Here is a 13385-nt window from a genome sequence, read left to right as displayed (position 1 = left end):
GCGATCCAGTGGGGCGGTGATGGCCACAGATGCATTTATCTTTCCTATTAATTGCTATTAAAATGAAAAAAAAATAATTTCCAGGGGCCTAAGTAATATTTTTTTCTGGAAAGGGAGCGGTAGGCCAAAAATGTTTGGGAACCACTGGCCTAGATGAACCAAAGGGCTCAGTGAAGCTCTAAAGAATCCGCTCATAACCTGCTGAAATGCAGTGCAAAAGGAAAGAACCCAGAAATGCCATAGACAAAATCTAGAACTCTTCCCCATTAAAGAAAAAAAATACTACAAGAATCCAGAAAGAAGCATTTCAAGTATCAAAGAACTCCAGTTAGTATCACATATTTGGCAGCTTAAACCATGGAGGAGATATTGAAATACAATATTCCTAGAGACAGAGGATATAGGCTTACAACCAAGAATAACTCTGAATAGCTGAGTATAATCCTACAGGAAAAAAATAAATCTTTAAAGGGATCAAGGACTTTCAGATATTTCTGATGGAAAGACCAAAGCTGAGTAGGAACTTTAGGATACAAATCTAAGGATCCAGAGAAACTTAAATTAGTTTGCACTACTGGAAGGGCCTATGTGGTGATAAAATTCTAATATTGTAATAGGGGAAAAGGAAAAAAAAGCATCCTTTCAGGGCATTAGCATCTTTAAAGGATATTAAGGAAAGTAAATAATAAAAACTGTGGACCCGGGGGTGGATTGGTTCTGTTCTGAAGGTTTTTCAAAGGAAAAGAGAAGGAAGGATAAAAGCCATATAGATATTAAGGCACCTTAAAAAAATTCACAGAGAACAGAAGGAAGTTAAGAAGAAAGCAGAGACAACTTGGTCATGTCTTCAGTGATTGTTTATAATTTATTATGCAAGTAGAGAAAGGAAAATCCCAGAAATTAGAGCATGTGACCTTCTAATACATTTCTGAAAAGGGGCTACATTGAGGAGGATGAAAGAAGTCTTTGTCTTTGGCTACAGCCAGGTTCTCCTTCCTACCTCCCCACTTTGATCACAGAATTTTTTAAAAAGAAATGTGAAACAATATGACAAATAAGGTATATGTATGAGAGTACATGAATCACATCATATTGTTTCCCCCCTTGGGGAGGGGAAAGAGGAAAGGAGGGAGAGAATTTGAATTGCAAAATGTCAGAAAGTGAATGTTAAAAATTGTTTCTGTATGCAATTGGGGAAAAATGCAATAAAAATAAAAAAAAATTTAAAAAGAAAAGAAAAAAGTAATATGAAATTAGATGGTTATCTCTCCCTTTAAGGGTGGCTAGGAGTAACCCTTAGGGATCAGAGGCAATTCTTTAAATCCATAGGCATTATAGCTCCCATTGGTGTGCTTCACCTCAGTATTATTGTTGGAGAGTAATTTAAACAATCAGTCTTAAAGAGTTTTTAGAAATAGATAATACTAAGGTGTAGTACCATAAGAATAGTTAGTATCAAGCATTCCCCCAAAAGTATGTGACTTATTCTTCTACAAGTACTCGGAGTCCAGAATAAAATGGCCATGTTTCAAGAGCACATGTGACAAAGGAATAACTCACAGCTCTTAGTTGCTGGAAGTTTTCTCTCATTTGTGTGGTACTGAAGAAGTTCTTAATCATGGTGTAGTCTCTTTGCTGGGAACTGTAAAAAAGTCCTGCCTTGGCTCCTAGGAATGTAGACAATGCTACCAGCTGATCTAGGAATGTCTGTAGGATACTAGCAGAAAAATGCAAGCTGTCTTTGACCCTAATAGAATGATGCTAGGATACCAAAAGGAAGATGGGAAATCCAACACCCTCTAGACCTGTGTTGGTGAACCTATGCCATGCATGCTGGAGGGGGCTGCTCCCCTACAGCTCTCCACATGTGCTTGAAGACATTTCTTACATCACCTGCCCCTCTGCCCAGCAGCCCAATGGGAGCACTTCCTCTGTGGTGTGAGAGTTGGCTTGGGCCCTTGATCTCTAAAAGATTCACAATTCCTGCTCTAGACCTTTTGAAGCTGGAAAGTTCTGTATAAACAATCACTGAAGACATGACCAAGTTTTCTAACCTTTTGGCACCAACTTTCTGTCATGCACCAGGTGATTTAATCCACTGGCTTTCAAAGACTATTTTACACCTAGCCTAAGGTTTTTGTTTGATTAGTTTAGAAATATATTCGTACTTTAAAGACCTAAAATGATTTCAACCCCACCTTGGACAGTAGCAAAAACAACACTGTATTCCTAGTGCACTACTTTCTTTCCCTCCCTTCTTCCCTCCTCCCTCCTTCCTTCCCTTCCTTTCTTCCTTCCTTCTTCCTTTTTCTCTCGAAAAACTTTATTTAATTAATTAATTTAGAATATTTTCCCATGGTTCCATGATTCATGTTCTTTCACTCCCCTCATCCCACTCCCGTAGCCAGCGAGCAGTTCCACTGGTGTTTTACATGTGTCATTGATCAAGACCTATTTCCATATTATTAATATTTGCATTAGGGTGATTGTTTAGAGTTTATGTCCTCAATCACATCCCCATCAACCCATGTGATGAAGCAGTTGTTTTTCTTCTGTATTTCTACTCCCACCGTTCTTTCTCTGGATGTGGATAACGTCCCTCAGAATTGTCCTGGATTGTTGCATTGCTGCTAGTAGTCTATTACTACATTCAATTGTGCCACAGCGTATTGGTCTCTGTGTATAAGATTCTCCTAGTTGTGCTTTCACTCTGCATCAATTCCTGGAGGTTGTTCCAGTTCATATGGAATTCCTCCAGTTCATTATTCCTTTTAGCACAATAGTATTCCATCCCTAACAGATACCACAAATTGTTCAGCCATTCCCCAATCGAAGGGCATCCCCTCATTTTCCAATTTTTTGCCACCACAAAGGATGAGAATATAAATATTTTTGTACAAGTCTTCTTCCTTATTATCTCTTTGGGGTATTAACCCAGCAGTGGTATGACTGAAGGGCAGACAGTCTTTTAAAGCCCTTTGAGCATAGTTCCAAATTGCCCTCCAGAATGGTTGGATCAATTCACAACTCCACCAGCAATGCATTAAAGTCCCCATTTTGCCACATCCCCTCCAACATTTATTACTTTCCTTTGCTGTCATGTTGACCAATCTGATAGGTGTGAGGTGGTATCTCAGAGTTGTTTTGATTTGCATTTCTCTAATTATAAGAGATTTAGAACATTTTTTATGTGCTTATTGATAGTTTTGATTTCTTTATTTGAAAATTGCCTATTCATGTCCCTTGTCTGTGGGGAATGACTTGCTTTTTTGTACAATTGATTTAGGTCCTTCTTATAAATTTGAGTAGACCTTTGTCAGAGGTTTTTGTTACAAAATTTTCCCCCCAATTTGTTGCTTCCCTTCTAATTTTGATTGCATTGGTTTAGTTTGTACAAAACCTTTTTAATTTAATGTAATCAAAAGTTTTCTAATTTTCCCAGCAGTTTTTGTCAAATAGTGGATTTTTGTCCCAAAAGCTGGGCTCTTTGGATTTATCATACATTGTCTTGCTGAGGTCATTTACCCCATATCTATTCCACTGATCCTCCCTTCTATCTCTTAACCAATACTATATTCTTTTGATGACCACTGCTTTATAAAACAATTTAAGATCTGATACTGCTAGGCCTCCCTCCTTCACATTTTTTTTCATTGTTTCCCTTGATATTCTTGATCTTTCTTTCAAATGAACTTTGTTATAGTTTTTTCTAATTTAGTAAAAAAGTTTCTTGGAAGCTTCATAGGTATGGCACTAAATAAGTAAATTAATTTGGGTAGGATTTTAATTCTTATTATGTTTGCTCGTCCAACCCATGAGCAATTAATGTTTTTCCAATTGTTTAGATCTATTTTTAATTTTGTGGAAAGTATTTTGTAGTTTTGTTCATATAATTCCTTTGTTTGTCTTGGCAGATAGATTCCCAAGTATTTTATATTGTCTAGTGTTATTTTTAAATGGAATTTCTCATTCTAACTCTTGTGCCAGGATGTGTTGGAAATATATAGAAATGCTGATGATTTATGTGGGTTTATTTTGTATTCTACAACTTTGCTAAAGTTGTTGATTTTTTCCACTAGTTTTATAGTTGATTCCTTAGGATTCTTTAAGTAGAGCATCATATCATCTGCAAAGAGTGATAGTTTGTCTCCTCATTGCCTATTTTAATACCTTCAATTTCTTTTTCTTCTCTAATTGCTACTGCTAGTGTTTCTGGCACAATGTTAAATAATAGAAGTGATAATGGACATCCTTGCTTCCCTCTTGATCTTATTGGGAAGGCTTCTAATTTATCCTAATTGCAGATGATGCTTGCTGCTGGTTTAAATATATACTGTATATTATTTTTAGGAAAGGCCCTTCTATTCCTATACTTTCCAGTTTTTTCAGTAGGAATGAGTGTTGTATTTTGTCAAAGGCTTTTTCTGCATCTATTGAGATAATCATATGATTTTTGTTGGTTTGCTTGTTGATATGGTCAATTATGTTGATGGTTTTCCTAATATGGAGCCATCCTTGTTTTCCTGGTATAAATCCTACCTATCATAGTGAATAACACTTGTGATTACTTGCTGGAATCTTTTTGCTAGTATTCTATTTAAGGTTTTTGCAGCTATGTTCATTAAGGAGATTGGTCTGTAGTTTTCTTTCTGTTTTTGATCTGTTTGGCTTTGGAATCAGTACCACATTTGTGTCACAAAAGGAATTTGGTAGAACTCCTTCTTTGCTTATTTTATCAAATAGTTTGTATAGTATTGGGATTAATTGTCCTTTGAATGTTTCATAGAATTCACATGTGTATTCAAAGGCTTTGGGGATTTTTTCTTAGGGAGTTCTTTGATAGCTTGTTCAATTTCTTTTTCTGATATTGGATTATTTAAGTATCATATTTCTTCTTTTAATCTAGGCAATTTATATTTTTGTAAATATTCATCCATATTCATATTTATTGCTATATATGTTGTATTTATTGCCATATAATTGGACAAAATAGTTTTTAAAGATTGCCTTAATTTCCTTTTCATTAGAGGTGAGCTCCCCCTTTTCATCTTTCATACTATTATTTGTTTTCTTCTTTCCTTTTTAAATTAGATTAACCAGTACTTTATTTTATTTGTTTTTTCAAAGTACCAACTTTTATTCTTATTTATGAATTCAATGGTTCTTTCACTTTCAGTTTTATTACTTTCTCCTTTAATTTTTAGGATTTCTAATTTAGTTTTTATCTGGGGATTTTTCATTTATTCTCTTTCTAGGTTTTTAATTTGCATGCCTAATTCATTGACATCTGTCCTCCCTAATTTGTTAATATATGCACTCAAAGATATAAATCTCCCCCTGAGTACTGCTTTGGCTGCATCCCATATATTTTGATATGATGTCTTATCAGTGTCATTCTCTTCAATGAAGTTATTGTTTCTATGATTTGTTCTTTTGGAGAATCATATTATTTAATTTCCAATTAATTTTTGGTTTGCCTCTCCTTGTACCCTTGCTAATTATTATTTTTATTGCATTATGATCTGAAAAGGTTCCATGAATTATTTCTGCTTTTTTGCATTTGTTTGCCATTTTTTATGCCCTAGTACGTAGTCAGTCTTTGTGAATGTACCATGTGTTGCTGAAAAGAAAATGTATTCCTTTTTGTCCCTATTTATTTTTCTTCACATATCTATTAACTCAAATTTTTCTAAGATTTAATTTACATCTCTTACCGCTTTCTTGCTTATTTTTTGGTTTGATTTATCTAGATCTGATAGAGGTAGGTTCAGGTCTCCCACTAGTATAGTTTTACTATCTATTTTCTCCTTACACTCCAATAGTTTCTCCTTTAATAATCTGTATGCTATACCATTTGGTGCATACATGTTGAGTACTGATTTTTCCTCATTGTCTGTACTGCCTTTTATCAGAATGTAATTACCTTCCCTATCTCTTTTAATCAGATCTATTTTTACTTTGGCTTTGTCAGATATCATGGTTGCAACTCCTGCCTTCTTTTTCTCAGTTGATACCCAATAGATTTTGCTCTAGCCTTGTACCTTTACTCTGTATGTATCTACCTACCTCATGTGTGTTTCTTGTAGACAACATATGGTGGGATTTTAGTTTCTAATCATTTATGATTACCACCTGTGTATTCCCCTTCATTTTGATTTCCTCTCTTATTCCTGCCCTTTCTTCTTTCACGATTTCTTTCTACACCAGTGTTTTGCTTTTAATCAATCCCCTTAATCCCCACCCTTATTAAATTTCCCTTTATACCCACCTCCCTTCTTATTCCCCTCTTATTTTTATTTAGGGTCTATTAGGTTCCCTCTCCCTTCTCTTTCCCCTCCCTTTTTGTACTCCCCACCTCACCCTTGTTTTTCCCTCTCAACTTGCTTGTAGGGTTAAGATAGATTTCGATCCCCCATTGTGCTCTTCTCTTTCAGAACTGATTCTACTGAGAGTAAGGTTTAAGTATTACCTATTAACACCCTCTTTCTCTCCTTCTTATAATAGTATTCTTCCTCTCCCTCTCCTATGTACCTCTTTATGTGGTTTAGATTATCCTATTTTTCTTATTCCTTCAAGTTTCTCTTGGTGCCATCTTCTAATCCCCCCTTTTCTTTTTTGCACATCATCTTAAACCACTTAGTACCCCAACCTCTACCAGTGAATAATTCTTCTAACTACTATAATAGTGAATACAATTTTTGACAGTTACAAATAACATTTTTCCATATAGGAATATAAACAATTTGACCTTATTGAGGCCCTTAAAAAAAAGAAAAAATAATTTCCCCCCTCTCTTATATGCCTTTTTATGTTTCTCTTGATTTTTGTATTTGGATCAAATTTTCTGTTTAGTTCTGGTCTTTTCTTTATAAACACTTAGAACTCTTCTATTTTGTTAAATGCCCATACTTTTCCCCTGGAAGTATATAGTCAGTTTTAATGGGTAGGTGATCCTTGGTTGTAGACCCAATTCTCTTGCCTTTCTAAATATCATATTCCAAGCTTTATGGTCCTTTAATGTGGAGGCTGACAGATACTGTGTAATCCTGATTAGTGCTCCTTGATTTCTGAATTGTCTCTCTCTGGCTTCTTGTAATATTTTCTCCTTAGCTTGGAAGCTCTTGAATTTGGCAATTACATTTCTGGTGGTTGTCTTTTGAGGATTTATTGTAGAGAGTGATCTATGGATTCTTTCAACGTCCATTTTGCCCTCTCATTGAAGAACATCAGGGCAGTTTTCTTGGATAATTTCTTGTAGTATGATGTCAAAGTTTCTGTTTATTTCTAGGTTTTCATGTAGATCTATGATTTTCAAATTGTCTCTTCTAGACTGGTTTTCCAGATTAGTCAACTTGTGTTATAAAGAAAGAAGGGATTTGAATATAACACTTGTCAGTGAGATATTTCATGTTTCCTTTCATTTTGTCATTCTTTTGACTTTGCTTTATTAATTCTTGCTTTTCTTGTGAGATCATTGGCTTCTATTTGCCCAATTCTGGTCTTTAAAGACTTGTTTTCAGCTATGATCTTTTGATTTACCTTTTCAGTTTGGTCTATCCTGCTTTTCATGGCTTCCAGCAGGTCATTTCTGGTGTCCAAGTTGTTCATCATTTCATTTGATTTCTGGGCTTCTTTTTCCAAGTGGAAGTTCCTGTTTTTTAAACTGTTATTTTCTTTTTGAACTATTTCCCACTTTTCTTGCCAACTTTCTTCCATCTTTCTAATTTGGTTCATCATCTCAAATCTGAGCTCCTCAAGAGCTTTTGACCAATTTCCATTTTTTTGGGAAGGTTTGGATGTGTTTACTTGTTTGTCACCTTCCGGTGTCTCCTCTGTGGTCTGTAATTTTTCCACATAAAAATTATCTAGGGTCAAGATTTTTTTTTTGATAGTTGTGGATTGTAGTTCTTGGTTGTTGGTGGCCATTGTTTTGTTCCTTCCTGGTCAGAAGTCTGAGTGAGGAAGGTGGGTGATCTTTGTATTGAGCTTCGGAGAGGTTTTTGCTGTGAGGCTATTTTTTGAGTCTGCAGTGTCTGCTGTAAGCAGCCCCTCTCTGCCCAATCTCCGTGCTCAATCTCCTCGTTTTCTCAGCCTCCTAGGGTCCCAAGTTTCACTGCTCTCAGGGCTAAGTCTGTGGTGTCCTCAGCCAGTCCCCCTGAGAACCTAGAGTTTTCCCATGTTCACTCAGACTCTGGTGCCATAGGTGTGGTGGGGGAGGAGTGATGAACTCATGCTTTGGTAGGAGTAATTTTGCTCCCTTTTAGCATGGAACTGCCCAAACTCTGCCTACCTTAAATGCTGTGCCCTACAGTGGAGTCCCTTTACTCATTTGATTTTGGTTATTATCTATTTGAGGCTCTTTATATTGGTTAGTGGAGAGGAGAGGAAGAGCCTTGCTTCTATTCTGGGGCAATCTTAACCCAGAAATTCCTGCACTGCTTTTCTAAAGAGAAGAAATGTCTCTTATCCTCTGTCTTCTGAAATCACAGTTAGTCATTACATTAATCTGAATGCTCATGTCTTTTGCTGTTGCCCTTTATATTATTGTAATCATTTTCTCTTTATCTTTCTTTTGGTTCTCCTTTCTTCTTTGTCATTTTCTTTGCCTCAAGATTAAATTGGTTTTCTGTCAGAGGTATTTTTTTAGATAAGCTTCTAGTTTTGTTGAGGGTAGTCTCTGCAAATCTAGTTGTAGATCTTCCCTTCTTTGTAGGACTTCATGTTTTTGAGATATTCAGCAGTTTTTGGTGATAAATTTTAGGCAGACATGGATGGGTTGGAAGGGAATGTTGGGGATTTCCCCATTGGCCAAACTGAATGCTAGAATTTATAAACACAGCATTAGTATTTTCCATTTAAAAGTTTTTCACCTTATTCTTTATGTCTCTTTGAAATTCCTACTAGTAAACTTGTTTCCCATAACATATACATTAGTGCAGAGACTGCTTGGTATAGTAGACTAAGTACTAGGTTTGATGTCAGGGAGATCTGGATTCAGATCTCGATGCACATTTCCTAGTTGTCATGCTGACAAGTCACCTTTTTATTCCTTTTTGTGCAATTACCTAGAATTTTATTCCTAGTAGAGAGATTTACATACTTGGATTCCTCAGATTTATAGTCATGGATTCACTGCTTTTTCCTTTATACTTCAGAGTGTTTTTCTTTTACTTCATTAGTAAGTATTTAAAAGTCCTAGAAAACTTTGATAAAGAAGTAGACATGGTAAATGAAAAACAAAACTGAGAATTTTATATAAAAGAAAGAATTCTTCAGTGTTCTTGGAAGAAAACTAAGATACACAAATTCTGCAATAACCTGTTTTAACTAGTTATGAGATAAAATTGTCTTTTATGATTCATTACGTGGATTTCATTAACTGATTTCACCTTTATAATAGGAAATGTTGGGGCTTTCCAAAGTACCAGTTACCCAGGCAGCTCGTGGTCCTCAGGTACAGCAACCACCTCCATCAAACAGGTAATAGTAATAGTTGAATATGGTCCAGATAATTTGATATAGATAACCTTTTTCTTTTTATGTAAATTTAAGTATTTGTGGATATAGTAAAGAGTGGTCCAAAAGAAAAGTTGTTATAATGTTTTTAATTGCTAACTCCCAGATCTTTATTTTTAGCTATATTAGAATTTTATATTAGATTCCAAACTCAGATTTTAAATCACTACTGACTAATTACAGTAGAAAGTCTAAACTGTCACTTCAGACCAGATAGATAAAAAGCTGAATTAAATATCCTATCTATTTCCCCTTTCATCCAATTTCTTCTTTCAGATTTCTGTGAATGGTTCTACCATTCTACTAGTGATTACTATTTGAAATCTTGATATGATCCCCCCCCCCAAGTCGGATAGTTACTAAGTTTTAATAAATTTATCTCTACAGTATATTTCTTTGTAAAGATTTCTCTCATTTACTTTTCCACCCTCCTTTCCCTCTCAGAAGTGATTTTTTTTCTTCCTTTGAACTCTTCTTATACTGTATGCATTTTCATACTTCTATTTTTTATTCTGCTTATATGTGAACATATAACCTCCTGAGTAGGTCATTTTTAGTTCATTGAATGTAGGATTACTCCCTTTTTCATCTTTTAATCCTCTCTTTGCTTTGCACGTACTCAATAAATGTTTGTGTAATTGAATTGGTTGGTGTTAGATTCCTGACTTTCCGTAAATGCATAGTACTTATTACATCTATTATGGAAAAAAAATTTTGACATTTATGTTATATATGCCATTACGTTGTTGATTTGTCTTTCACAATATTCTCTTAATATAGTAAAGAAAAATGATACTGACTTTTTTTTTGATACTGACTTTTACTTTTTATGGATAACCTGTTACTGTTTATTTTTTTATATGGAAACTAACAATGCCATATCTCACTTAATAGGATTAATTAATTTTGTGTCTAGCCTGCTAAGATGTGTTTTTTTTTAAACCCTTAACTTTGGTGTATTGTCTCATAGGTGGAAGAGTGGTAAGGGTGGGCAATGGGGGTCAAGTGACTTGCCCAGGGTCACACAGCTGGGAAATGGCTGAGGCCAGGTTTGAACCTAGGACCTCCTGTCTCTAGGCCTGACTCTCACTCCACTGAGCTACCCAGCTGCCCCCTGCTAAGATGTGTTTTAAAAAGTTTTAGGGTGTGTGGGAAACAATTAAGAGTCCTTTTCATTTTTTTGTTTTATAGATTTTTACAGCCCGTACAGAAAATAGACATGAATCTTACAGACCTTCTGGGAGAACTCCAGCGAGACCCTTGGCCTGTTCCCCAGGGCAAGAGACCTTTGCGATCCTCAGGTGTGGCTCTTTCCATAGCTGTAGGACTGCTTGAGGTAATAATTATGCCTTTTAAAACTATTAATGTTTTTCCTTTTTTCACCTCCTTGTCATGTTCTAATGATTCCCTTCTCTCATTGCTAATAGAATCACTTGTAACAAATAAATATTATTAAGCAATCCTTCCCCCACCAAATTCCCAAATCAAAACACATTGGCTATTATTTGAAGAATATTAGAGTTCTGAAGTCTTTCAGTATTATTTTCCTTTATGTTATTATAGTTGCCTTGTAAATTGTTCTCCTACTGCTTACTTCACTCCTTTAAGTTTGTGTCTTAAAACTTTTTAATATATAAAGTAGCTTCCCTGTCATCTCTCACCTTTCCTCCACCAGCATAAGAGTTAGTTGACAGGGAGGAAGGAGAATACTTCTTGGTGGGGATTACAGATTTTTAAAGTGAAAAGACCTTTTCTTTTATAGTAAGATTTTTTTTAAAAGGGAATACTTTGGTTTGTTTTCTTTTTAAAATTTTATTTTTGGAAGCCTGACTTTTGTAGCATTTTGGATAAAAAAATATAAATTATTCTTTTGGCCCAAAGAAAAATTTAAACATCTGTAAATGTTCTTATTTACCTATGTTTTCTTTCTTCCATTGAAATATTGCTCCAGTTGCTTTATTGTAGGATAAAGGTAATAAACCTTGAGTTCTTCAAGGCCATGCCAACTATGCACAAAGCTCTTGAAAAATTCAACCGGTTTGGAAAATCTTTGAGTATTTACTGACCTAGCAAATGACTTAAATGTCTATTGTCAACCAACTGGGCCAAGGTCAGAGAAGGTTACCACCACTAGTGATGACATTTTTTGGTCATAGCAGTTCATCAATACAAGTTTCTAAGTTATAGAAGTAGTTTGAGTTTTGACAGTAGAGAGAGGCACCTATAATGATAAAATCATTGACTTTTTTTTTTTTTACACCCTTACCTTCCGTCTTGGAGTTAATACTGGGTATTGGCTCCAAGGCAGAAGAGTGGTAAGGTCTAGACAATGGGGATTAAATGACTTGTCCAGGGTCACATAGCTATGAAGTGTCTGAGGTCGGATTTGAACCTAGGACCTCCCGTCTCTAAGCCTGGCTCTCAATCCACTGAGCCACCCAGCTGCCCCCCAAATCACTGACTCTTGAGTTACCTTTAGTTGTATAATTTATAGTTGCTACCCACTAATCCCAACTCTTTACCATCCCTCCCCAGAAGCTCTTCTTGTAACAAATAAGTGTAGTCAAATAAACCACTCAATGTATTGGCTGTGACTGAAAACATATGCTTCTTTCTTCTTGTCTCTCCCCTGTCTCCTGAGAGGCAGTAGGCATACCTCACCATTAGTCTTCTGAAGTCTCTACTGGTCATTGCATTGGTCAGAGTTATGAAGTCTTTTATTGTTGTTGTGGTTGTTTTAATTATTGTAATCCTTGAAGTATTAAAGAAGATTTTTTTTTATTAAACTATTTTTGATATGTTGCTTTCTCCTAACAGTGTACTTTCCCAAACACTGGTGCTCGTATTATGATGTTCATTGGTGGTCCAGCTACACAGGGGCCTGGAATGGTAGTTGGAGATGAGCTAAAGATACCTATAAGATCCTGGCATGACATTGAAAAAGACAATGCCAAATATGTTAAAAAAGGAACTAAAGTAAGTTTCAGTTTCTATTAATTTTACTTTAGTGGGTGAGATAGAACACAAGCATTTTATGCCTTTCCCCCCTAAAGATGACACATTATAGCTTAATGTTTGAATCTGGATAGATATGGGTTGATTTGGGAGACAGTATGTCAGAGAATAAAAGGTAAATTAAATGAGAATTTTAAGTTAATTGGAATCACTTAGATTTGACCACACCAGAAAAGTTTTTCTTTGCAACTTTCCCTAAAATAATCTTTAAGTGAATTTATATTATATTGAGCTATGACTGGGTCTTAGATAATTCTTTAAATATGTACTGCTACCTGTCTCCCTGTGGAAATATATTTCTCTTGAAAAGTTTAGCAAGAGGATAAGATAGGTGGACATTTCCTAGCTGTGCGATGCTGGGCAAGTCATAGCCCTAAGTACCTAGCCCTTACTTCTAATTTCTTCCCCCAATATTTAGTATTGATTCTAAGATGAAAGGAGAAAGTTTAAAAAAGAATAGTTAGCAAGTGCACATGAAATAGTGGCTCAAAGAATTGGATAGTAATAGTAATTGCTAATGATAACTAATGTTTATATGATGTTTACTATGTACCAGGTGCTGTGCTAAATGCTTACAGCTATTGTCTCATTTGATCCTTACAGCAGCCCTGGGAGGTAGATTCTATTATTATTCTCATTTTTCAACTGAGAGATCTGAGGCAAACAGAGATTAAGTGACTTGTGGAGGGCCTGACAGCTATATGTGTAATGCCAGATTTGAACTCAGGTTTTCCTGATGACAGGCCCAGTATTCTATACACTGTGCTGCCTAGCTTAAAAAGGATAAAATCTATAAGATTTTCAATCAGGACAGGAGTTCAGCTTAAAAAAAAACATAGCTAGTATAGGATAAT

The 13385-nt window shown here is 35.4% G+C and overlaps 1 protein-coding gene across 2 annotated transcripts in view; it reads left to right on the top strand.

Moving 5' to 3' along the window:
- SEC23A (SEC23 homolog A, COPII coat complex component) overlaps positions 1 to 13385 on the top strand; it is a 91185-nt gene that overhangs the window by 18249 nt on the left and 59551 nt on the right. For both annotated transcript variants that reach the window (XM_044664778.1, XM_044664777.1), the window contains exons 5-7: positions 9401 to 9480; positions 10708 to 10852; positions 12334 to 12492. In XM_044664778.1, coding sequence (XP_044520713.1) covers positions 9401 to 9480; positions 10708 to 10852; positions 12334 to 12492 — 384 coding nt within the window. The remainder of the gene's footprint in view (positions 1 to 9400; positions 9481 to 10707; positions 10853 to 12333; positions 12493 to 13385) is intronic.

The sequence above is a fragment of the Gracilinanus agilis genome, chromosome 2, assembly GCF_016433145.1.
Source record: "Gracilinanus agilis isolate LMUSP501 chromosome 2, AgileGrace, whole genome shotgun sequence".
Classification (NCBI taxonomy): Eukaryota; Metazoa; Chordata; class Mammalia; order Didelphimorphia; family Didelphidae; genus Gracilinanus; species Gracilinanus agilis.
This window is presented reverse-complemented; position numbering and strand designations above follow the sequence as displayed.